The 24229-nt window shown below is 49.9% G+C and overlaps 5 protein-coding genes and 1 pseudogene across 6 annotated transcripts; all 6 read left to right on the top strand.

Moving 5' to 3' along the window:
- Positions 1–277: 277 nt before the first annotated feature.
- LOC139787823 (feather beta keratin-like) lies at positions 278–2650 on the top strand (annotated as a pseudogene).
- A 2794-nt stretch (positions 2651–5444) lies between these two features.
- LOC139787866 (feather beta keratin-like) lies at positions 5445–6594 on the top strand. The gene is made up of 2 exons (XM_071727229.1): positions 5445–5529; positions 5839–6594. Exon 2 carries the CDS (start codon positions 5860–5862, stop codon positions 6166–6168), a length of 309 nt encoding a protein of 102 aa, XP_071583330.1. The 5' UTR covers positions 5445–5529; positions 5839–5859; the 3' UTR covers positions 6169–6594.
- Positions 6595–9553: 2959 nt separating this feature from the next.
- Positions 9554–10506, top strand: LOC139787690 (feather beta keratin-like). Its single transcript, XM_071726965.1, has one exon. It carries the CDS (start codon positions 9773–9775, stop codon positions 10079–10081), a length of 309 nt encoding a protein of 102 aa, XP_071583066.1. The 5' UTR covers positions 9554–9772; the 3' UTR covers positions 10082–10506.
- Positions 10507–13623: 3117 nt separating this feature from the next.
- On the top strand, positions 13624–14418 carry LOC139787669 (feather beta keratin-like). The gene has a single exon (XM_071726934.1). It carries the CDS (start codon positions 13685–13687, stop codon positions 13991–13993), a length of 309 nt encoding a protein of 102 aa, XP_071583035.1. The 5' UTR covers positions 13624–13684; the 3' UTR covers positions 13994–14418.
- Positions 14419–16917: 2499 nt separating this feature from the next.
- On the top strand, positions 16918–18111 carry LOC139787672 (feather beta keratin-like). Its single transcript, XM_071726938.1, has 2 exons — positions 16918–17022; positions 17356–18111. Exon 2 carries the CDS (start codon positions 17377–17379, stop codon positions 17683–17685), a length of 309 nt encoding a protein of 102 aa, XP_071583039.1. The 5' UTR covers positions 16918–17022; positions 17356–17376; the 3' UTR covers positions 17686–18111.
- A 2112-nt stretch (positions 18112–20223) lies between these two features.
- LOC139787670 (feather beta keratin-like) lies at positions 20224–21441 on the top strand. Of its 2 annotated transcripts, none has more exons than XM_071726937.1 (2): positions 20224–20384; positions 20706–21441. In XM_071726937.1, the coding sequence occupies exons 1-2, from the start codon at positions 20224–20226 to the stop codon at positions 21013–21015; spliced, it is 471 nt and encodes a 156-aa protein (XP_071583038.1). In that variant the 3' UTR covers positions 21016–21441. The 2 variants fall into 2 exon arrangements, with proteins under 2 accessions (XP_071583038.1, XP_071583037.1); XM_071726936.1 differs by having other exon boundaries at positions 20298–20374; positions 20695–21441.
- Positions 21442–24229: the final 2788 nt, after the last annotated feature.

Below are 24229 nucleotides of genomic sequence, written 5' to 3'. Positions count from 1 at the left end.
GTATGGTAATAAATCAAACACAAGTATGTGCCCAAGCAATTGCACAGATGCCCTCCTCTTGTGCTCTCAATTGCTTTAATTTCTTTCCTACAGTGCAGTTGTCCAAATATTACGAATGGATGCTTTGGGTACCAAATTGTTATATGAGTGCATAAAACCATGGAGCATTTAACCTCTAATTAAAACCAGGGACACAAAATGTCTTGCAGCCCATATTCAACACCAGATTCTTTCCACTGAGAAATGGTCGATCAAACCATTTGGGTTTGCTTTAAAAAGAAAAAGTCTGATTTGCTCTGCTAAATTCCTAAGTCAGCATCTTTCAACACTTACAGCACTTTCCCCTTTGAGTTTCATCTCAATCATTTATTGGGATGTTTGTAGATCTTGTGCTGTTGGAGTCTTCACTGCTGGCAGTACAAAAATTCAAAGTTCTGTTTATAAGGAGAGTTTTTTCCCTAGATTGTGGTTATCTGGACTGTCTGATATTGCACCAGGAATTTTGCTTGATAAAGATATCAAGAAGATGCAATTGAGTATCAAGCCAGGTGGAAACAGCTGATCTGTCCTTCCACAGTTTGAATGTGAGTCAGTGAAATCTGATTTTTCCATTTCAGCTCAGTGAGATAAATCTCAGTCTGAGGGATGCCAGGAAAGGATTATCCATACAAGTAAATGCTCCATTTTCTGACCCCATGCGAAAACAGCCTCCAAAAAGAACTTATTATTGGAAAAAAAAAGGAAAGAAAAAGCCCACCCTGAGTCTTTACAGAAGCAGCTCTGCAGATCAAGGGGAAAATTGTTTCTAAAAATGACTTGAAGTGGTAAGTTAGCATGGAAGAACATGCTTTTTAAAATGTTGTTGTGGTACCATGTTGTGTGTTGGGAATTAAAAATAAGTGGAGATTCTGGTATACTAAAATGTGGTGACACAATCATTGAAAATTCATGATGTAGTTTTTGAAATAAAATGGTTAATGTTGATTAAAAACTAAAAATCTGTGTGAAGGGTATGTGACTTTATTAAGCTTTTATCTAAAAAAAAATATTTCATATTCAATGACAATGTGGCAAAATCCTAAGAAACAGAGGAAAATCCTTAGAAATATATTGGTGCAAAACATGCACATTTTCCAACCAAATAACTCAGTTTTGCATAATTCTAATTTGTATATGGCCTTGTGAAAGACAACCAGTGACTAAAATGACAGAATAAAACGCTGCTTCCTGAGCAGATCACCAGAAATGTCTAAATTACCTGTATCAAAGAGCTGTGCCTGAAATTCATTTGATCTCTAATTATGTCCCATGAACCAGGACTCCAGGATGGAATGGGAATGCTATTAGCAGGAAAATGGGAAAGGAGAATTGCAGGTGCCAAATCAAAGCTTCAGCATTAGGGAGAGCTTCACACGCAAGATGAACTTGCTGGTAGCACATTCCATGTGCAAAGGGTGCTTCTGGCCCTGGGGCAGGCTGGGGCAGTATAAAAGGCAGTCCAACTGCAGGCTCCCTCATCCACTTCTCTTGCCTTCTCCTGCTTGGTGAACAAGGTAAGAAGCAAGTGCCTTTGACTCTTCTCTTCTATGTCCTTTTTCTCTTTCTCTTTTGCATTCGATTGAGCTTTTGCCTGGGTTGAGTTTTGCTGAGGAACGTGTTCCCTGACTCTTCTCCCAGCATCTCTGTTCTCTTCTGTATTGAGGGGAAGTGGGAGGAAATCTTGGGTTTTCTTTGAAGGGAAACCGGGAGAACTGGGGGATCCTAATGCTCTCCTCCTTGCTACTCGTCCTGTCCCTGCTGCCCAGCCAGTTCTTTTTCTCTTGCTGAGCAGGCTGTCAGGCTGCACCTCACAGTCTGCCTCTGCTTTCCCTGTCCTCTCTCCCAGGTACACCTCTGTCCCACAGCCATGTCCTGCTACGATCTGTGCCGTCCCTGTGGCCCAACCCCACTGGCCAACAGCTGCAACGAGCCCTGTGTCAGGCAGTGCCAGGACTCCCGGGTGATTATTGAACCATCTCCCGTGGTTGTGACCCTGCCTGGACCCATCCTCAGCTCCTTCCCCCAGAACACCGCTGTGGGATCCACCACCTCTGCTGCTGTTGGCAACATCCTGAGTGCTGAAGGAGTGCCCATCAACTCCGGGGGCTTCGGGGGCTTTGGGGGCTTTGGCCTCTCAGGGCTTGGAGGTCGCTACTACTCTGGCAGAAGGTGCCTGCCCTGCTAAAGCTGGGCTGGATGTCCAGTGAGTGCCTCGACCAGGAAGCCCCAAGACAGGTGCTGGACTGAGGACGAAGCTGCTGGCCAGGCTTTCCAGATGGGCTGAGCCCCCTTGTGCCCTCCTGCAAGGTGCCAGCCTGTGCTGCCTGGAAACACAGCCACCTGATGTCTTCTGCTTCTCCTGCTTTCTTCTCCACATCACGAGTGCCTGTTGTCTCCTGCTGTCCTGTGCCTTGGGTTCATCCTGAAGGCAGTTGAGAGGGGCCCTGCTCATGCCCCTCAGCCCATGTGTGTGGGCAGAAGATGCGTGTCCCATTGCTGTGCAGGGGTGCCTGAGTGTCAGCTGCCCTTGGAGCATCCTGGGAGGGGTCTCCTTGCCCATGTCCTGCTTTGTTTCTCTCTTTACACTCATTAAAGTTGATGTTGCATTGTATCCTGAGTCTCCTTGCATTCCTTTCTCTCCCTGGGATGCCTGGACAAGCTGGTCGAGAGGCAAGGGGGTTGTAGTGGACGGTAAAGTGTGGGTGGGAAAGGGCTGATTTTGGACCTTCCTCCTGTATGGAGGAGGTGAGTACCCTCAAGGACCATTGGAAGAGACACGAGATGATGGAGTAGTGTGTGTTAGTGTCTTAATACGGGACAGGTAGGTGTTCCCCCAAGGGACACATGGGCATCAAGTGAGGTTGGATACTAGGTTCCAGTTGATGGGCAAGCTATTGACCTCTTGGAAGATATTTCAGTGGAGGCTGACAACCACTTGACTCCGTGTTAACCACCTGCAATGTATCCTTATCCTTCTCTTATCCAAGTCCTCCTTCCTAGCACTGGGACTGGAGGGAGATCCAAAGCAGTTGAAGGGACATGTGGCAGTGTGGGCAACTATGTTAAGGTGAAGGTGACCCACTACTAATTTGTGCAAAATGGTGACAGGTTGAGCATAAATGTGTAAAATGTGTAAGGGAGGGAGCTGGACACACAGGTGTTGTTCTATGTCTGAATGAGATGAGCAGGGTCAATGGCATGGCCTGGAAACTCTGAGGGCTGGAAAAGAGCAATAAAAGCACTCGATGTCCCAGTGGAGGAGTCTGTGGTCAAAAGCATTGGGTGTTGTGGAGTCATTCTCTGTGTGTCACTGTGTCTGGAAGGGAAACTGCTTCCGAGCAAATGCACAGCAAAAGTTCACTCAGCTGCTGTGAAGACTGTGTCTGGAGAGGTCCCAAGAAGTGAATGTTTTGTGTCTCCAACCAAGCCACAGGCTGGGGAGACTGAGGGTGTGGTTCCTCGCTGGATTTTTTCGCAGTGCCTCCATCCCATGCCACAGGCAACACTTTGATCCTGCTCCTCCAGTCATGCTTCTAGTAGGGTAGGAGTGCCTCGGGTTAGTGCAGTGATGTTTTGGAAGCAGGGAGTCACAGGGTGGCTACTGTGAGAAGCTGCTGAAAGCTCCACTGCTTCCAGTTCTGGCCCTGCCTCTGGCCAAGGCTGAGCAGCTATGGGAAGCTGAATGTGCCTCTTTAAATTTTATATTCATGAAATGGAAAATGAAATGGCATGGTTTTGTGTTTTTTTTTTTAAATATCGCAGAGCAGAGAAGAGGAGGAGGTGAGAGTAATGCCAGAGCAAAGATACCAATGTCAGTGAGGATGGGGGGGAGAAGGTGCCCAAGCAGAGATTTCCCCACAGCTCATAGTGACATTTCAGGCTGTCTCCCTGCAGCCCATGGAGGTGGTGCCTTCCCTGAAGAATCACAGTGGGCAGCTGTGGAACTGCTGGGGTGGGTCACAGATGGGCAGGGGGTGAGCTGCAACCTGTGAAGGATCACTGAGAGGTGTAGACACGGATCTGTAGCCGTGGAAAACCTGGCACCAGGGGAGGTGATTGTTGGTGAAGCAGCCGTGACTGGGCAGCCCACACCTGAAGAGTCTGTTCATGAACCTAGTAGGAGGGACTCACGTTGGAGGGGTTCATGATGGGTTGTATCCCATGAGAGAGACCCCAAGTTAGAGTAGGGGAAGGCTGTGAGAATCCCTTGTTGTGAGGAGGAAGAAGTGGCAGAAACAAGGTGACCCCAAACTCCCACTGCCTGTCCCCCTGTGCTGCAGAGGGGAGGGGCAGGAGAGAAGCAACTCAGGCACAGGAAGAAGGGAGGAGTGGGACGAAGGTATTAGATCTGGCCATGATTTCTCTTTCTTCTGATAGATTAAATTACCTTTTTTTCCTTCCCAAGTTGAGTCTGTCTGGTTTTTCCCATTACCATAATACGGGAGTGAAAAACCTCCCTATCTTGTAGGAATTAATAAGACTTTGGGAGGATTTTCTCCCACAGTGGGGTGGATCTGAGTGAGCAAAAGTCTGGTTGGTACCAGCTGGGCCTATAACTGTGACCAGGAGGCACCTCTTCTCCAGTGCTTTTCTGCCTCTTCTTGGAAAGGCTCATGGGCCCTGTTTGCTGCAGAGCAGGGCTGGGTGTCCTGTGGCAATTCTGCCAAGTGATGCGTGGTGTGTGGGCAATCAGGATGGGCAAAGTAGAACTTGTGGCAATGACATAGGCAGAAAGAAGGATGTGTGCAGATTGGATAACAAGTGCCTTGGTCACTGGGATACCTCCAACTGTGCCAGAGGTGTCCAGTGAAGAGTGCTGCAAGGCAAACCACCTTTGTTCTTAAGCACTGATATTTTGAGACAGGTAGGGATGAAGGAGAGAAGCAAGATGGCAAAACAGCCAGGGCAGCTTCTGCTGAGATCAAAGCTTAATCTGAGAGTCTAAAACCTGAGGGCAGAGAGGAATGACCTAGAACAATGATGCCGGAGAGAGTGTGAAGGACCACAGTGTGCAGGAGAGCAACTGCAGGTGTCAACCCCTTTGTGTAATGTCCAGCGTGAAGCCTCAGGATATGGGGACACCTGGCCCAGTCATCAGGAAACAGTTCAAAGTGAGGCCCTGGAGGGCAAGGGGATGGCATCAATTGAGGTGGGACACTCCTCAGTACTGGCTACATCATCTGCCTCTGCTGACATGTCATTTCCCCTGGGAACATTTTGGCCTCTAATACTGTCACTTGAAAGCAGCCTGTGTGGTGGAATGGGCACATCATGGACAGGGAAATGAGAAGAGAAGGTTACAGGGCACCAATAAAACCCCCAATTTTTTTAATTGTGTTGTTTTGCATGCAAGATGAACTTGCTGGTAGCAAATTCCATGTGCAAAGGATGCCTCTGGGCCAGGAGTGGTTGTCTGGAGCAGTATAAAAGGCAGTCCAACTGCAGGCTCCCTCATCCACTTCTCTTGCCTTCTCCTGCTTGGTGAACAAGGTAAGAAGCAAGTGTCTTTGACTCTTCTCTTCTATGTCCTTTTTCTCTTTCTCTTATGTCTTTGAGTCTTTTTCTCAGTTATGTTTCACTGATACTCATACCCTCCACTCTATTCTCTTTGCCACACCAGGTTGATGTGGGAGAAGATCTCTGTGTGTGTTTGGCCCTTTTCATGATTGAGGCTCTTTAATCTCTCCTCCTTGCTACTCGTCCTGTCCCTGCTCCCCAGCCAGTTCTTTTTCTCTTGCTGAGCAGGCTGTCAGGCTGCACCTCACAGTCTGCCTCTGCTTTCCCTGCCCTCTCTCCCAGGTACACCTCTGTCCCACAGCCATGTCCTGCTACGATCTGTGCCGTCCCTGTGGCCCAACCCCACTGGCCAACAGCTGCAACGAGCCCTGTGTCAGGCAGTGCCAGGACTCCCGGGTGATTATTGAACCATCTCCCGTGGTTGTGACCCTGCCTGGACCCATCCTCAGCTCCTTCCCCCAGAACACCGCTGTGGGATCCACCACCTCTGCTGCTGTTGGCAACATCCTGAGTGCTGAAGGAGTGCCCATCAACTCCGGGGGCTTTGGGGGCTTTGGCCTCTCTGGGCTTGGAGGTCGCTACTACTCTGGCAGAAGGTGCCTGCCCTGCTAAAGCTGGGCTGGATGTCCAGTGAGTGCCTCGACCAGGAAGCCCCAAGACAGGTGCTGGACTGAGGATGGAGCTGCTGGCCAGGCTTTCCAGATGGGCTGAGCCCCCTTGTGCCCTCCTGCAAGGTGCCAGCCTGTGCTGCCTGGAAACACGGCCACCTGATGTCTTCTGCTTCTCCTGCTTTCTTCTCCACATCACGAGTGCCTGTTGTCTCCTGCTGTCCTGTGCCTTGGGTTCATCCTGAGGGCAGTTGAGAGGGGCCCTGCTCATGCCCCTCAGCCCATGAGTGTGGGCAGAAGATGCGTGTCCCATTGCTGTGCAGGGGTGCCTGAGTGTCAGCTGCCCTTGGAGCATCCTGGGAGGGGTCTCCTTGCCCATGTCCTGCTTTTTTTCTCTCTTTACACTCATTAAAGTTGATGTTGCATTGTATCTTGAGTCTCCTCGTGTTCCTTCCCCTCCATGGGATGCCTGGACAAGGTGGTTCAGGGGAAAGTGGGGTGCAGTGGAGGCTAAAAGGTGGATGGGTGAGGATGGATTTTGGACCTTCCTCCTGTCTGGAGGAGGTGAGTACCCACAAGGACCATCGTCAATGGAAAAGACATAAGGAGTTGGAGGAGAGTGCTTCTTTTGTTGCAGGCAGGACGCAGTTGGCTCTCTGGGCTGCAAGCACACAGTCCTTACTCATGTTAAGCTTGTGTTCCACCCTCACCCATAAGTCCTCCTCCTCAGGGCTACCCTGAATCCGTTCTCCTCCCAAGCTTTATTCATGTATGGGATTTCCTTAGCCCAGGTGTAGAACCTTTCGCTTGGCTTTGTTGAACTGAATTCAGTTTGCATGAGCCCATTTCCTGAGCCTATCAAGGTCCCTCTGGATGGTATTACTTCTCTACAGCATGTTGAAATCATCACACACCTTGGTGTTGTCAGCTGAGGATGCCCTCTATTCCACTGCCCATGTCACCAACAAAGCTACTAAATAGTGCTGTCCAAATTCCAACCCCTGAGGAACACCACTCATCACACATCTCCATTTGGACACTGAGCCATTGATCACAACTCTTTGGATGTGGCCATCCAGCCCCTTCTTTATTCAGTGTGTGGTCCATCCATCCAATAGATCCCACTCCTCTGTTCATATGTCAGGTAGAGATGGAAGCACATCTTCTGTGCTCTTCTGCCTATATTTGCAAAGGCTCATGGACCCTGTCTGCTGCAGAGCAGGGCTGGGTGTCCTCTGGCAATCCTGCCCAGCTGTGCCTGCTGTGTTGGCAATTGGGATGGCCAAAGCAGAAGTTGTGGCAATGACATGGGGAGGAAAAAGGATGTGTATTGATTGGCCAGCAATTACCTTGGTCACTGAGATACCTCCAGCTTTGCCAGAGGTGGTGTCACTGTTTAATACTGGCCCGGCAATTAAACTGAGTAACAGATGCTCCCTATTAATCTCTCTCTTCTCCCTGATAAAGAAAGGGGAGAGAATAAGGGAGAGAGACTGATGGGTTGGAAAATAAACTACACAACTTTAATGAAGCAGAAATGGTAAATAGAAAAAATTACTAAATATATACAAATATACGAATATACAGGAAAACTGATACCAGGTTCCTTCTCCCCTTTTCCCCCAATAACTCTCACATCACCACCAAGGCTGCAGGGCAGCCCTGGGAAAGTCCAGGCTGGACTCCTGGAGTTGGCAGCAGTTGGGAGCTGGAGGCAGGAACACAGGGATTCAGGCTGGCACAGATCAGGACCACAGGCAAATGAACATACAGAATCCTCCCAGGATGCCAAGGGAAACAGGGAATGGGTGAAGAAAGGGAAGCAGGAAGTTCTTGACCCTTGTGATCCCTCAAATTTATACTGGGGATGAGCTGTATGGGATGGAATGCTCTGTTTTGTCAGTTCTGGCATCTATCTTGTCCATTCCTCCCCAAAGGAGGCTGCAGGTGGGACCTCTTTATTTCCTTCTGGAGGGTAAAATGTTCCTCAGAGCTGAGCAGTGGCCTTGGCTCTGCACACCAGGCTCTAGCAGTAACTATAAACATCGAGTGTTATCAGTCCTAGAAGCAGACACTGCCTGAGAAACTAGCTGTAAATTTCAGCACATGCAACTACTTACAAGAGACTTAGCTGAAAGCAAAAGTACAAGACAGAAAATCCCCTTTATCCTGGCCCAAACCAGGACAGGTGTCCAGCAAAGAGTGAGAAGAGCAGGCTTCATTCCTAAGCACAGGTATTTTGATGCTTAAGGCAGGTATGTAGGAAGGAGAGAAGGTGTTGGGGTTGTTCAGACTTGAGATAGAAGGATCTGGAGGGAATTAGAGTACATTCCAGTACCTGAAGTGGGCTTACAAGAAATTTTGGGAAGGACTTCTACAGTGGCATGTAGTGACAAGATAAGGGGTAATGTCTTTAAACTGGGTGATGGCAGATTTAGCTTAGATATTAGGTTAGACATAAATTTCCTGTGAGGGTGGTGAGACACTGGCCCAGGTTGCCTCAAGAAGCTGTGGCTGTCTGGACCCTGGAAGTGTTCAAGTCCAGACAGTATGGGGCTGGGAGAGAAGTGGTCTGGTAGGAGGTTCCATAGCCTATGCAGAGGGGTTGCAACTAGATAGATGATCTTCAAGGTCCCTCCAACCCAAACTATTTTATGAGTCTACGAAAATGATAAAAGAGCCAGGGCAGCTTCTGCTGAGATCAAAGCTTAATCTGAGAGTCTAAAACTCCAGAGCAGAGAGGACCTGCCTGGAACAATGATGCCTCATAGCGTGTAAACGAGCAAAGAGTGCAGGAGAGCAGCTGCAGGTGTCAACCCTTTTGTGTGATGTCCAGCGTGAAGCCTCAGGATATGGGGACACCTGGCCCAGTCATCAGGAAACAGTTCAAAGTGAGGCCCTGGAGGGCAAGGGGATGGCATCATCTGGTGAGTTAGGACACTCCCCAGTACTGGCTGCATCATCTGTCTCTGCTGACGTGTCATTTCCCCTGGGAACATTTTGGCCTCTAATACTGTCACTTGAAAGTAGCTGGTGTGGTGGAATGGGCACATCATGGACAGGGAAATGAGAAGAAAAGGTTACAGGGCACCAGTAAAACCCCCAATTTTTTTAATTGTGTTGTTTTGCATGCAAGATGAACTTGCTGGTAGCACATTCCATGTGCAAAGGATGCCTCTGGGCCAGGGGCGGTTGTCTGGAGCAGTATAAAAGGCAGTCCAACTGCAGGCTCCCTCATTCACTTCTCTTGCCTTCTCCTGCTTAGTGAACAAGGTAAGAAGCAAGTGCCTTTGACTGTTCTATGTCCTTTTTCTCTTTCTCTTATGCAGTCGACAGAGTCTTTTCCTCAGTCGTTTCACTGAGGACCTTGACACTGATCAGAATTTCTGTCTTTTCTGTATTGAGGGGAAGTGGGAGGAAATCTTGGGTTCTCTTTGAAGGGAAACCTGGAGAACTGGGGATCCTAATGCTCTCCTCCTTGCTACTCATCCTCTCCCTGCTGCCCAGCCAGTTCTTTTTCTCTTGCTGAGCAGGCTGTCAGGCTGCACCTCACAGTCTGCCTCTGCTTTCCCTGCCCTCTCTCCCAGGTACACCTCTGTCCCACAGCCATGTCCTGCTACGATCTGTGCCGTCCCTGTGGCCCAACCCCACTGGCCAACAGCTGCAACGAGCCCTGTGTCAGGCAGTGCCAGGACTCCCGGGTGGTGATCCAGCCCTCTCCTGTGGTGGTGACCCTGCCTGGACCCATCCTCAGCTCCTTCCCCCAGAACACTGCTGTGGGATCCACCACCTCTGCTGCTGTTGGCAACATCCTGAGTGCTGAAGGAGTGCCCATCAACTCCGGGGGCTTTGGGGGCTTTGGCCTCTCTGGGCTTGGAGGTCGCTACTACTCTGGCAGAAGGTGCCTGCCCTGCTAAAGCTGGGCTGGATGTCCAGTGAGTGCCTCGACCAGGAAGCCCCAAGACAGGTGCTGGACTGAGGATGGAGCTGCTGGCCAGGCTTTCCAGATGGGCTGAGCCCCCTTGTGCCCTCCTGCAAGGTGCCAGCCTGTGCTGCCTGGAAACACGGCCACCTGATGTCTTTGCTTCTCCTGCTTTCTTCTCCACATCACGAGTGCCTGTTGTCTCCTGCTGTCCTGTGCCTTGGGTTCATCCTGAGGGCAGTTGAGAGGGGCCCTGCTCATGCCCCTCAGCCCATGAGTGTGGGCAGAAGATGCGTGTCCCATTGCTGTGCAGGGGTGCCTGAGTGTCAGCTGCCCTTGGAGCATCCTGGGAGGGGTCTCCTTGCCCATGTCCTGCTTTTTTTCTCTCTTTACACTCATTAAAGTTGATGTTGCATTGTATCTTGAGTCTCCTCGTGTTCCTTCCCCTCCATGGGATGCCTGGACAAGGTGGTTCAGGGGAAAGTGGGGTGCAGTGGAGGCTAAAAGGTGGATGGGTGAGGATGGATTTTGGACCTTCCTCCTGTCTGGAGGAGGTGAGTACCCACAAGGACCATCGTCAATGGAAAAGACATAAGGAGTTGGAGGAGAGTGCTTCTTTTGTTGCAGGCAGGACGCAGTTGGCTCTCTGGGCTGCAAGCACACAGTCCTTACTCATGTTAAGCTTGTGTTCCACCCTCACCCATAAGTCCTCCTCCTCAGGGCTACCCTGAATCCGTTCTCCTCCCAAGCTTTATTCATGTATGGGATTTCCTTAGCCCAGGTGTAGAACCTTTCGCTTGGCTTTGTTGAACTGAATTCAGTTTGCATGAGCCCATTTCCTGAGCCTATCAAGGTCCCTCTGGATGGTATTACTTCTCTACAGCATGTTGAAATCATCACACACCTTGGTGTTGTCAGCTGAGGATGCCCTCTATTCCACTGCCCATGTCACCAACAAAGCTACTAAATAGTGCTGTCCAAATTCCAACCCCTGAGGAACACCACTCATCACACATCTCCATTTGGACACTGAGCCATTGATCACAACTCTTTGGATGTGGCCATCCAGCCCCTTCTTTATTCAGTGTGTGGTCCATCCATCCAATAGATCCCACTCCTCTGTTCATATGTCAGGTAGAGATGGAAGCACATCTTCTGTGCTCTTCTGCCTATATTTGCAAAGGCTCATGGACCCTGTCTGCTGCAGAGCAGGGCTGGGTGTCCTCTGGCAATCCTGCCCAGCTGTGCCTGCTGTGTTGGCAATTGGGATGGCCAAAGCAGAAGTTGTGGCAATGACATGGGGAGGAAAAAGGATGTGTATTGATTGGCCAGCAATTACCTTGGTCACTGAGATACCTCCAGCTTTGCCAGAGGTGGTGTCACTGTTTAATACTGGCCCGGCAATTAAACTGAGTAACAGATGCTCCCTATTAATCTCTCTCTTCTCCCTGATAAAGAAAGGGGAGAGAATAAGGGAGAGAGACTGATGGGTTGGAAAATAAACTACACAACTTTAATGAAGCAGAAATGGTAAATAGAAAAAATTACTAAATATATACAAATATACGAATATACAGGAAAACTGATACCAGGTTCCTTCTCCCCTTTTCCCCCAATAACTCTCACATCACCACCAAGGCTGCAGGGCAGCCCTGGGAAAGTCCAGGCTGGACTCCTGGAGTTGGCAGCAGTTGGGAGCTGGAGGCAGGAACACAGGGATTCAGGCTGGCACAGATCAGGACCACAGGCAAATGAACATACAGAATCCTCCCAGGATGCCAAGGGAAACAGGGAATGGGTGAAGAAAGGGAAGCAGGAAGTTCTTGACCCTTGTGATCCCTCAAATTTATACTGGGGATGAGCTGTATGGGATGGAATGCTCTGTTTTGTCAGTTCTGGCATCTATCTTGTCCATTCCTCCCCAAAGGAGGCTGCAGGTGGGACCTCTTTATTTCCTTCTGGAGGGTAAAATGTTCCTCAGAGCTGAGCAGTGGCCTTGGCTCTGCACACCAGGCTCTAGCAGTAACTATAAACATCGAGTGTTATCAGTCCTAGAAGCAGACACTGCCTGAGAAACTAGCTGTAAATTTCAGCACATGCAACTACTTACAAGAGACTTAGCTGAAAGCAAAAGTACAAGACAGAAAATCCCCTTTATCCTGGCCCAAACCAGGACAGGTGTCCAGCAAAGAGTGAGAAGAGCAGGCTTCATTCCTAAGCACAGGTATTTTGATGCTTAAGGCAGGTATGTAGGAAGGAGAGAAGGTGTTGGGGTTGTTCAGACTTGAGATAGAAGGATCTGGAGGGAATTAGAGTACATTCCAGTACCTGAAGTGGGCTTACAAGAAATTTTGGGAAGGACTTCTACAGTGGCATGTAGTGACAAGATAAGGGGTAATGTCTTTAAACTGGGTGATGGCAGATTTAGCTTAGATATTAGGTTAGACATAAATTTCCTGTGAGGGTGGTGAGACACTGGCCCAGGTTGCCTCAAGAAGCTGTGGCTGTCTGGACCCTGGAAGTGTTCAAGTCCAGACAGTATGGGGCTGGGAGAGAAGTGGTCTGGTAGGAGGTTCCATAGCCTATGCAGAGGGGTTGCAACTAGATAGATGATCTTCAAGGTCCCTCCAACCCAAACTATTTTATGAGTCTACGAAAATGATAAAAGAGCCAGGGCAGCTTCTGCTGAGATCAAAGCTTAATCTGAGAGTCTAAAACTCCAGAGCAGAGAGGACCTGCCTGGAACAATGATGCCTCATAGCGTGTAAACGAGCAAAGAGTGCAGGAGAGCAGCTGCAGGTGTCAACCCTTTTGTGTGATGTCCAGCGTGAAGCCTCAGGATATGGGGACACCTGGCCCAGTCATCAGGAAACAGTTCAAAGTGAGGCCCTGGAGGGCAAGGGGATGGCATCATCTGGTGAGTTAGGACACTCCCCAGTACTGGCTGCATCATCTGTCTCTGCTGACGTGTCATTTCCCCTGGGAACATTTTGGCCTCTAATACTGTCACTTGAAAGTAGCTGGTGTGGTGGAATGGGCACATCATGGACAGGGAAATGAGAAGAAAAGGTTACAGGGCACCAGTAAAACCCCCAATTTTTTTAATTGTGTTGTTTTGCATGCAAGATGAACTTGCTGGTAGCACATTCCATGTGCAAAGGATGCCTCTGGGCCAGGGGCGGTTGTCTGGAGCAGTATAAAAGGCAGTCCAACTGCAGGCTCCCTCATTCACTTCTCTTGCCTTCTCCTGCTTAGTGAACAAGGTAAGAAGCAAGTGCCTTTGACTGTTCTATGTCCTTTTTCTCTTTCTCTTATGCAGTCGACAGAGTCTTTTCCTCAGTCGTTTCACTGAGGACCTTGACACTGATCAGAATTTCTGTCTTTTCTGTATTGAGGGGAAGTGGGAGGAAATCTTGGGTTCTCTTTGAAGGGAAACCTGGAGAACTGGGGATCCTAATGCTCTCCTCCTTGCTACTCATCCTCTCCCTGCTGCCCAGCCAGTTCTTTTTCTCTTGCTGAGCAGGCTGTCAGGCTGCACCTCACAGTCTGCCTCTGCTTTCCCTGCCCTCTCTCCCAGGTACACCTCTGTCCCACAGCCATGTCCTGCTACGATCTGTGCCGTCCCTGTGGCCCAACCCCACTGGCCAACAGCTGCAACGAGCCCTGTGTCAGGCAGTGCCAGGACTCCCGGGTGGTGATCCAGCCCTCTCCTGTGGTGGTGACCCTGCCTGGACCCATCCTCAGCTCCTTCCCCCAGAACACTGCTGTGGGATCCACCACCTCTGCTGCTGTTGGCAACATCCTGAGTGCTGAAGGAGTGCCCATCAACTCCGGGGGCTTTGGGGGCTTTGGGCTCTCTGGGCTTGGTGGTCGCTACTACTCTGGCAGAAGGTGCCTGCCCTGCTAAAGCTGGGCTGGATGTCCAGTGAGTGCCTCGACCAGGAAGCCCCAAGACAGGTGCTGGACTGAGGACGGAGCTGCTGGCCAGGCTTTCCAGATGGGCTGAGCCCCCTTGTGCCCTCCTGCAAGGTGCCAGCCTGTGCTGCCTGGAAACACGGCCACCTGATGTCTTTGCTTCTCCTGCTTTCTTCTCCACATCACGAGTGCCTGTTGTCTCCTGCTGTCCTGTGCCTTGGGTTCATCCTGAAGGCAGTTGAGAGGGGCCCTGCTCATGCCCCTCAGCCCATGTGTGTGGGCAGAAGATGCGTGTCCCATTGCTGTGCAGGGGTGCCTGAGTGTCAGCTGCCCTTGGAGCATCCTGGGAGGGGTCTCCTTGCCCATGTCCTGCTTTGTTTCTCTCTTTACACTCATTAAAGTTGATGTTGCATTGTATCCTGAGTCTCCTCGTGTTCCTTCCCCTCCCTGGGTTGCCCAGCCAAGGTGGTCAGTGGGGAATTACAGAATCGCAGTGCTACTGGATTGAAAATGACTTCTGGGTATCTGTGTTCAGCTGTAGCCAGCTGCTCTGTGTCTAGATGGTTTTGAACATCTCCAATGATGGAGACTCCATAGTGTCCCTGGGCAACAACCTCCAGTTCTCTCTAACCTTCACAGTGAAAATGTGGTTTTTTTTCACATCAGATAATACTTTGTATCATGACTTTCCTGCCCATTGCCTCTTTTTTTTTTTTTTTTTTTTTTTTTCCTGTGGTCTGCACTGAGAAAAGCCCAACTCCTTCCTCTTTGCACCTTTCCTTCAGATATTCAAATACATTAATGAGTCCCCAGCCCAAGCCTGCTCTACCCAGTTCTCAGTTTCCTGATACATGCAATGCTCCAGGACCATCATCATCTTCATGGCCTTTCATTTTACTTCCTCCAGAGTGCCATGGCTCTCTTTCACTGAGGAGTCTTGAACTGGACACAGTACTCCCAGTGTGTCCTGATAATTGCTGACTGAAGGGGAAGGATCAAGCCCCTCAACCTGATGGAAACACTTTGTGCAAAGCAAGCCAAGTTTCCAACAGTACAATGCATTTGGAAATGTGATCTCATACAGGGTAAAAAGGTGGCAGGAAAGATGTGGTGCACTTGTATCTTTTTGAGGAATTGAGAGCCAGTGTCCCACTGAAACAGTCATTTGAAGGGACTATGCTATATGTGTGACAAAGTCATCCAAACCCACCCACATCCCTTTGTCCTGAGCACCAGACTTTTGTATAAGAGCAACACTCTGTGATACCTTCCCTGGCTCCAAGAATTGTCTGGTGTGTTGACAGATGGCCAAGGCATTCACCTTTGCCCCCAGACCATCACTTTGTGCCCCTCAGCTCCTTTTCTGAAGCTCTCAGCAGGATTGGCAGAGCTGCACACTCACTGCTTGGGAGCTTACCCAACCTGTGGTCCATGGCACTGAAGGGAGGACATCTAACAAGTCATTTTCCATCCCTTGCATATCAGAGGAAGGAAAGTAAGAAACCTCCAGGACAGATATGTCGTATCTTCCTGCCTTCCTGACCTCAATGGAAAGCCCACCTAAATCAGGGAGGGAATTAACCATGCTTGTGCATGGAATTGACATGTAATTGGTGATGAAGGAGAGGCAAGCTGTTTATTCCTTCTTCCCACATGCTCTAGTCCTCCACATGTGTTGTTTTGCCCTGTTCCCGAAGTTCTTGCTTAGGCAGAGTGAGGGGCTCCTCCTATTCTGTCCTATACATCATAGGGACCTTTAGAGTGCCTTTTCCTGTAGCTAAAGCCCTGTCTGCCATGACAGAGCCGCTCTCAGCAACCCCCTGGGCAGGAAGGCCCTCAGGAAACACCCTCTCCATCAACACTCATGAGCCATGCTGGGCTGGCAGCAGAAGCATAGTGGAGTGAGAAGATGGTACCAGGGAGGGAGGGCAAAATCCAGAGTGTGTGGTCAGAGAGATCAGGATGCTTCAGATCACTGAAGCTTTTGGGTAAACCCTAGTTATAGGTGGTGAATGGGGACTAGCATGAGTCAGGGGGACACTGCATATCTGAGTGTGCTGAAATACCTGGGAAGATGAAAGAAATCTTTATGTCTACTTGCCTCTTGCATGTCCCTGGCCGTGTTCTCAGATCCTGCATACCTCTGAGGAGTTTTGATGTCTCCTAGAAAGCTTTCTGAGCTTTTTGCAGTGCCTGTTATTGAGTAAGTGTGTAGGATCAAAGAATAATTTCTTATAGACTTGAGATGAAGAAGGAAGAGTTGGGAAGCCCCAGTGCTGACTTTTACTGCAGTGGTGTGTGGAGGAGGTAGAATGGGTAGAGTTTGTGTGTTGGAGAGGAGTGGCTACTTCTCAGACATCCTTTTGTTAATTGGAAACTTCTGGAGACTCTCAGATAAGGTCAGGATAGGAAAAGAGCAAAAGGATTTGTCTTGTTATCAAATTGTTGATCCCAAAACCTGGCAGAGTATAGAATGAAAATGGGGAAGTATATACCTAAATTTGATGAAGTGGGATATAAGGTTGTGTGATGGATATGCTGACATCTGACACAATATGCTGACTTCCTCCTTTTAAATCTGGTCTAGTATTTTAGGCTTGCAAGAAAATATGTCCCATTCATTACGAGAATTTTTAAAGCAAGGCCCTGGAGGGCAAGGAGATGTCATCATCTGGTGAGGTGGGACACTCCTCAGTACTGGCTGCATCATCTGTCTCTGCTGACGTGTCATTTCCCCTGGAAATATTTTGGTCTCTAATACTGTCGCTTGAAAGCAGCCGGTGTGGTGGAATGGGCACGTCACGGACAGGGAAATGAGAAAAGAAGGTTGCATAGAACATAAGCAGCATCTTTGTTTCTTTAATTGTGCTGTTTTGCATGCAAGATGAACTTGCTGGTAGCACATTCCATGTGCAAAGGATGCCTCTGGGCCAGGAGTGGTTGGCTGGAGCAGTATAAAAGGCAGTCCAACTGCAGGCTCCCTCATCCACTTCTCTTGCCTTCTCCTGCTTGGTGAACAAGGTAAGAAGCAAGTGCCTTTGACTCTTCTCTTCGATGTCCTTTTTCTCTCTCTTGTACCTTCAATTGACTTTTTGCCTTGGTTGAGTTTTGCTGAGGAACATGTTCCTTGACCCTTCTCCCATCATCTCTGTTCTCTCTTCTTTACATTGAGGGGAAGTGGGAGGAAATCTTGGGTTCTCTCTGAAGGGAAACCTGGAGAACTGGGGATCCTAATGCTCTCCTCCTTGCTACTCAGCCTCTCCCTGCTCCCCAGCCAGTTCTTTTTCTCTTGCTGAGCAGGCTGTCAGGCTGCACCTCACAGTCTGCCTGTGCTTTCCCTGCCCTCTCTCCCAGGTACACCTCTGTCCCACAGCCATGTCCTGCTACGATCTGTGCCGTCCCTGTGGCCCAACCCCACTGGCCAACAGCTGCAACGAGCCCTGTGTCAGGCAGTGCCAGGACTCCCGGGTGGTGATCCAGCCCTCTCCTGTGGTTGTGACCCTGCCTGGACCCATCCTCAGCTCCTTCCCCCAGAACACCGCTGTGGGATCCACCACCTCTGCTGCTGTTGGCAGCATCCTCAGTGAGGATGGAGTGCCCATCAACTCCGGGGGCTTCGGGGGCTTTGGCCTCTCAGGGCTTGGAGGTCGCTACTACTCTGGCAGAAGGTGCCTGCCCTGCTAAAGCTGGGCTGGATGTCCAGTGAGTGCCTCGACCAGGAAGCCCCAAGACAGGTGCTGGACTGAGGACGGAGCTGCTGGCCAGGCTTTCCAGATGGGCTGAGCCCCCTTGTGCCCTCCTGCAAGGTGCCAGCCTGTGCTGCCTGGAAACACGGCCACCTGATGTCTTCTGCTTCTCCTGCTTTCTTCTCCACATCACGAGTGCCTGTTGTCTCCTGCTGTCCTGTGCCTTGGGTTCATCCTGAAGGCAGCTGAGAGGGGCCCTGCTCATGCCCCTCAGCTCATGTGTGTGGGCAGAAGATGCGTGTCCCATTGCTGTGCAGGGGTGCCTGAGTGTCAGCTGCCCTTGGAGCATCCTGGGAGGGGTCTCCTTGCCCATGTCCTGCTTTGTTTCTCTCTTTACACTCATTAAAGTTGATGCTGCATTGTATCCTGAGTCTCCTCGTGTTCCTTCCTCCTGGTATGGCCAGCCAAGCTGGTACAGGTGCAAATGGGATTTTACAGAGGGTAAAGCTTTAGCTGAAGGGATGTGTTGTGATTGTGTACTTTCTGTGAGACTGAGATCGGGTGTCCTGCTGAAATTGTCAGCTGCAGGAGAGTGTCCTATATGTGTGACAAAGCCATGCAACATCACCCACATCCCTTTGTCCTGAGCAGCAGAGTCCTTGTGTCTCTCAGAAAACCCCAGTTATGTTTTCCATTGCCTCAAGGAACATGCAGCAGATGCCAAGGAGTTGTGTCTCTTCACCTCTGCCCTCAGACCATCACATTTTGGCCCTCAGCTCCCTTTCTGAAGCTCTCAGCGGGACTGGCAGAGCTGCACACTCACTGCTTGTAGCCCATGACACTGATCTGAGGGCATTCAGGAGGGTTAAAGTGTAGCAGCTGATGCTGGACCTTCCTCATGCCTGGAGGAACTGACTACTTCCAAGGCCATGGTCATTGGTAAAGACATGAGACAGTGGAAAAGTGCTTGGTGCTGTCCGGGTATGGAAAAGGTGCCCAGGATTTTCTTCGAGGGACATATGAGCCCCAAGTGAGGTTTAATTGTGACTTCCAGTTGATGAGCAATCCATTGAGCTGCTGGAAGATGTTTCTGTGCAGGCTGAGTCCCACCTGGCCAGGCCTCTGCCTGCATTTTACTGCCTGTAATATCTCCTTGCCCTTCCCTCCTCCAAGCTCTTCTTCCAAAGCCTAAAACTGGAGGGAGACCCAAAGGAGTTGAAAGGCCATGTGGCAGTCAGAGTAATTGTGTACAAGGAAAAATGAGTTCTGAGTTTCAATTTTTTTCTCCTCCCCTCCTTTCTGTAATCTCCATGGGGAATTCTTTGCCTCTGGCCCTTTGGTCCTGTTTCTGACAGAGTCAGAGTACTCTATGTGCTTTTCTGGCATTAAATGTATATATTTACACCAAAAAGCTACATCCTTGTCTTCACTTAAAAAAAGATGTCCTTCAAATCACCACTGTGTCCTTATCTGTTGGCATACCCTCTAGAAATGCCCTCCCATCCATGACTGCATCCACGCTGAGCCATTAGGAGAAGCAAGGTATAAACCAGGGAATGGCAGCAGTCTCTGAGGGGGTAGCATGTGTCAGGATGCTTGAGCCTTTAGACAGACCCTCAGTATGGGGCCTGGGTCAGGGACAGTGGAGAGATGCTAGGAAATGGTTTCTTTGCATTTAATCTTTTGCTTGTGGAAGGGTTTTAAGTGAAAATCCCATGGATGAAAAAGTGGTGTCCAGTATGGTTTGAGGGTAGTGAAAACCCTTTTGTGTTTGAAGGAAATCCTTCCAATTACTTGCAGGGCAGCTTCTGTCAGTCATAGTGGAGATTTCTTAGATAAACATCTCCTGTGAATCTAAAATCTCCCTTCATCTTCCTGAGTGAGGAATTCAGCCTCGGGCATGGATAGTGAGGAATGTAAGAAGGCTTTGGAAGCCAGAAGAATTTTTTTTCTTAGGGGGTGTTTTCTGCAAGATAACAGCAGTGGCTGACTAATACTTGATGGAAAGCAATGTCATTCTTCCTGGAATCTTGTTCTGGTGATTGGGGAACTCCAGGCAATTGGGAAAGGGATGAGAAGGCAAAACAGGCTGATTTGTTCAAAGGGCAACACAACATACCAAAGCAAGTTCAAGAACCCAACAGCATAGTCTCCCTGATGAAACAATGATGCTTAACAATGCTTGAAAGACCTCAGAGGCACAGAGAGCAATGGAGTGGGCCAGTCACCACACAAATAAAGTCTCTGCTTTAATCCTTGGTTTGTAATTAAAAAAGTGCATTCGTTACAAGCCTGCCAGGCAAAAGCCTGCCTCGGGAAGGTAACATGCTGACATCACCTGAAAATATGGCACCACTCCACCCAGTTGGTTGAAATATCTGCTTAATTTTTGTTGCAAATTCTCCTGCAAATGTTTCAACCTGTAATACTGTGACTTGAAAGGAGCTTATGTGGCTGAGTGTGCGTATCGTCAACAGGGAAATGAAAAGGCAGCTTAGGAGGGAACATAAACAAGCATCTCATTTACTGAAATGGGATGTTTAGCATAAAATATGAGCGTAATGGTAAACACAGCATATTCCCAAAGGGTACCTCTGTCCCTGGGGCAGGCTGGAGCAGTATAAAAGGCAGCCCAACTGCAGGCTCCATCATTCACTTCTCTTGCCTTCTCCTGCTTGGTGAACAAGGTGAGTTACAACCTACTCTCCCTCACTCTGCTCTTCCTCTTGTTCTCCTCTTTCACCTGGAATCATCACTGTAGCTTCTGCTGAGAGCACTGCTACTTCATCCACCTCCCAGCATCTCTGTCCATTTTCCCCACTGGCTTCAGGTGGCAGAAGGTCTTGGACTTTCTTTATGGTTACCTCTTGGAGACTGAGGCTTTTCTATCTCTCCTTCACCCTACTCATCCTGTCCCTGCTCCCCAGCCGGTTCTTTTTCTCTTGCTGAGCAGGCTGTCAGGCTGCACCTCACAGTCTGCCTCTGCTTTCCCTGCCCTCTCTCCCAGGTACACCTCTGTCCCACAGCCATGTCCTGCTACGATCTGTGCCGTCCCTGTGGCCCAACCCCACTGGCCAACAGCTGCAACGAGCCCTGTGTCAGGCAGTGCCAGGACTCCCGGGTGGTGATCCAGCCCTCTCCTGTGGTGGTGACCCTGCCTGGACCCATCCTCAGCTCCTTCCCCCAGAACACCGCTGTGGGATCCACCACCTCTGCTGCTGTTGGCAACATCCTCAGTGAGGATGGAGTGCCCATCAACTCCGGGGGCTTTGGCCTCTCAGGGCTTGGTGGTCGCTACTACTCTGGCAGAAGGTGCCTGCCCTGCTAAAGCTGGGCTGGATGTCCAGTGAGTGCCTCGACCAGGAAGCCCCAAGACAGGTGCTGGACTGAGGACGGAGCTGCTGGCCAGGCTTTCCAGATGGGCTGAGCCCCCTTGTGCCCTCCTGCAAGGTGCCAGCCTGTGCTGCCTGGAAACACGGCCACCTGATGTCTTCTGCTTCTCCTGCTTTCTTCTCCACATCACGAGTGCCTGTTGTCTCCTGCTGTCCTGTGCCTTGGGTTCATCCTGAAGGCAGTTGAGAGGGGCCCTGCTCATGCCCCTCAGCCCATGAGTGTGGGCAGAAGATGCGTGTCCCATTGCTGTGCAGGGGTGCCTGAGTGTCAGCTGCCCTTGGAGCATCCTGGGAGGGGTCTCCTTGCCCATGTCCTGCTTTGTTTCTCTCTTTACACTCATTAAAGTTGATGTTGCATTGTATCCTGAGTCTCCTCGTGTTCCTTCCCCTCCACGGGATGCCTGGACAAGGTGGTTCAGGGGAAAGTGGGGTGCAGTGGAGGTAAAAAGTGTGGGATGTATAGGGCCCTCATTGGACCTTCCTTCTGTGTGGAGGAGTTGAATACCCTCAAAGGGCATGGTCACGGGGAGAGAGATGAGGTGATGTCGTGTGTGTTAGTGTCTTAATATGGGATAGGTTAGGTCGGTGTTTCCCCAAGGGACACATGGGCATCAAGTGAGGTTGGATACTGGATTCCAGTTGATGGGCAAGCTATTGACCTGCTGGAAGATATTTCAGTGGAGGCTGACACACACCTTGCCAAGCCCTGACTCCATGTCATGACCTGCAATGCTTCCCTAGCCTTCCATTATCCAAGCCTTTCCAAGCACTGGAACCGGAGGGAGATCCAAACCAGTTGAAGGGACATGTGGCAGCGTGGGCAACTATGTTGAGGTAGAGGGACTCCACTGCCAATTTTGTGCAAAACTGTGACAGGTTGAGCATAAATGTGTAAAATGTGTGAGGGAGGGAGCTGGACATGCAGGTGCTATCCTCCCTGATCTAAAAAGTTTGGGAATGTTGGTGAGATATTCCGGAAACTCTGTGGAGGCCTGACAGGGAGCAGGAATGACATCACCCAATGGAGTAGTCCCTTGGTCAAAACCATTAGGTGTTGTGGAGTCCTTTTACATGTGTGATTGTGTCCTGAAGAATGACAGAATCACAGAAAGTTGGATGTTGGAAGGGACCCTGAAAGATCATTGAATCCAACCCCCCTGCCAGAGCAGACTCATCTACAGAAGGTTATGTAGGAACACCTCCAGGCAGGCTTTGAATGTCTCCAGAGAAGGAGACTCAACAGCCTCCCTGGGCAGCCTCTTCCAGTGCTCCGTCACCCTCACAGTGATTTTTTTTTCCTCATGTTTATATGGAACCTCCTACATTCAAGCTTGTATCTCCTGCCTTTTGTCCTATCATTGGGCATAACAGAGAAGAGCTTGTCTTCATCCTCCTGGCTCTCTCCCTTTACATACTTATAAACACTAATGAGGTCACTCCTCATTCTCCTCTTCTCTAAGCTGAAGAGCCCCATCTCCCTTAGCCTTTCCTGATAAGAGAGATTTTCCACTCCCCTTCATCATCTTGGAGGCTCTGCTCTGGACTCTTTCAAGCAGTTCCCTGTCCTTCTTGAACTGAAATGCCCAGAACTGGACACAATATTCCAGATGTGGCCCCACTAGGGCAGAGTAGAGGGGCAGGAGAACCTCTCTTGACCTTCTAAGCACCCCCCTTCTAATGCCCCCCAGGATGCCATTTGCCCTCTTGGCCACCAGGACACATTGCTGGCTCATGGTCATCCTTCTATTCACCAGCACCCCCAGGTCCCTTTCCCCTTTACTGCTCTCCAAGAACTCAGTCCCCCACCTGTTCAGGTTCTTGGGGTTGTTCCTACCCAAACATAAGACTCTACACTTGCCCTTGTTTTAATTCCTTTAAGTTTTCCCCTGCCCAACTCTCCATCCTGTCCAGGTCCCTTTGAACTGCAGCACAGACTTCTGGGGTGCCAGCCACTCCTCGCAGCTTTGTATCATCAGCAAACTTGCTGAGAAGACACTCTGTCATATCATCAAGGTCATTGATAAAGATGTTGAACAGGACTGGACCCAGCACTGGTCCTTGGGGGACTCCATTGGTCACAGGTCTCCAGCTTGACTCTGCACCATTGATCAAAACCCTTTGGGCTCTATTGTGTAGACAGTTCTTGATCCACCTCACTTCAGATTCTCTATCCCACATTTTGTGAGTTTGCTCATAAGGATGCTATGGGAGACTGTGTCAAAAGCCTTGCTATGACTTTTGGAAGAGAAGGCTCTTTTAAGAAAAGTGGCTCCAGAGCAGATGCATAGTGAAAGCTTACTCAGCTGCTGTGCAGACAGTGTCTGGAGAGGTCCCAGGCAGTGAATGTTTTGTCTCTCCAACCAAGCCACAGGCTGGGGAGACAGAGGGTGTGGTTCCCTGCCAGATCTCTTCTCATTTCCTCCATCCCAACCCACAGGCAATGTTTGGATTCTGCTCCTCTGGCCATGTGTCAGGTAAGGTAGGAGGCACCTTTTGTGCTGTTCCTCCTCTGCCTGTCCTTGGAAAGGCTCATGGGTCCTGTTTGCTGCAGAGAAGGGTTGGGTGTCCTGTGGCAATCTTGCCAAGTCATGCCTGGTGTGTTGGCAGTTGGGATGGCCAAAAAAGCTGTGGAAAAGACAAACAATGTGCATAGACCAATGAGAAAGTGCCCTGGTCACATCCAGCTGTGTGTTGGATGTCCAGGTGTCCAGGAATGTGTGTTGGTAGGGAACCAACCTTTGTTCTTTACGGCAGGTAGGGCTGAAGGAGAGAAGGAAAGTGGCAAAAGCGCCAGGGCAGCTCCTGCTGAGATCAAAGCTTAATCTGAGAGTCTAAAAACCCAGACAAAAGAGGGAACAACCCTGGAACAATGATGCCTCATTGCGTGTGAGGGAGCAGAGAGTGCAGGAAAGCAACTACTGGTGCCGACCGACCCCTTTCAGGATGAAATCTCCTGTTATGGGGACACCTGGCCCAGTCATCAGGAAACATTTCCAAGTGAGGCCCTGAAGGGCAAGGAGATGGCAACACCTGGTGAGGTGGGACACTCCTCAGTACTGACTACATCATCTGCCTCTGCTGACGTGTCATTTCCCCGGGAAATACTTTGGCCTCTAATACTGTCACTTGAAAGCAGCCGGTGTGGTGGAA

Source organism: Heliangelus exortis, chromosome 27 (assembly GCF_036169615.1).
Source record: "Heliangelus exortis chromosome 27, bHelExo1.hap1, whole genome shotgun sequence".
In the NCBI taxonomy this organism is placed as follows: Eukaryota; Metazoa; Chordata; class Aves; order Apodiformes; family Trochilidae; genus Heliangelus; species Heliangelus exortis.
This window is presented reverse-complemented; position numbering and strand designations above follow the sequence as displayed.

Excerpts from the sequence above, each read along its gene's own strand:
- LOC139787866 (XM_071727229.1), top strand. The coding sequence starts at position 5,860 with ATGTCCTGCTACGATCTGTGCCGTCCCTGTGGCCCAACCCCACTGGCC.
- LOC139787690 (XM_071726965.1), top strand. The coding sequence starts at position 9,773 with ATGTCCTGCTACGATCTGTGCCGTCCCTGTGGCCCAACCCCACTGGCC.
- LOC139787669 (XM_071726934.1), top strand. The coding sequence starts at position 13,685 with ATGTCCTGCTACGATCTGTGCCGTCCCTGTGGCCCAACCCCACTGGCC.
- LOC139787672 (XM_071726938.1), top strand. The coding sequence starts at position 17,377 with ATGTCCTGCTACGATCTGTGCCGTCCCTGTGGCCCAACCCCACTGGCC.
- LOC139787670 (XM_071726937.1), top strand. The coding sequence starts at position 20,224 with ATGTTTAGCATAAAATATGAGCGTAATGGTAAACACAGCATATTCCCA. Across the intron at positions 20,385-20,705 it reads GGTGAACAAGGTGAGTTACA|TCCCACAGCCATGTCCTGCT; the intron begins ACCTACTCTCCC and ends GGTACACCTCTG.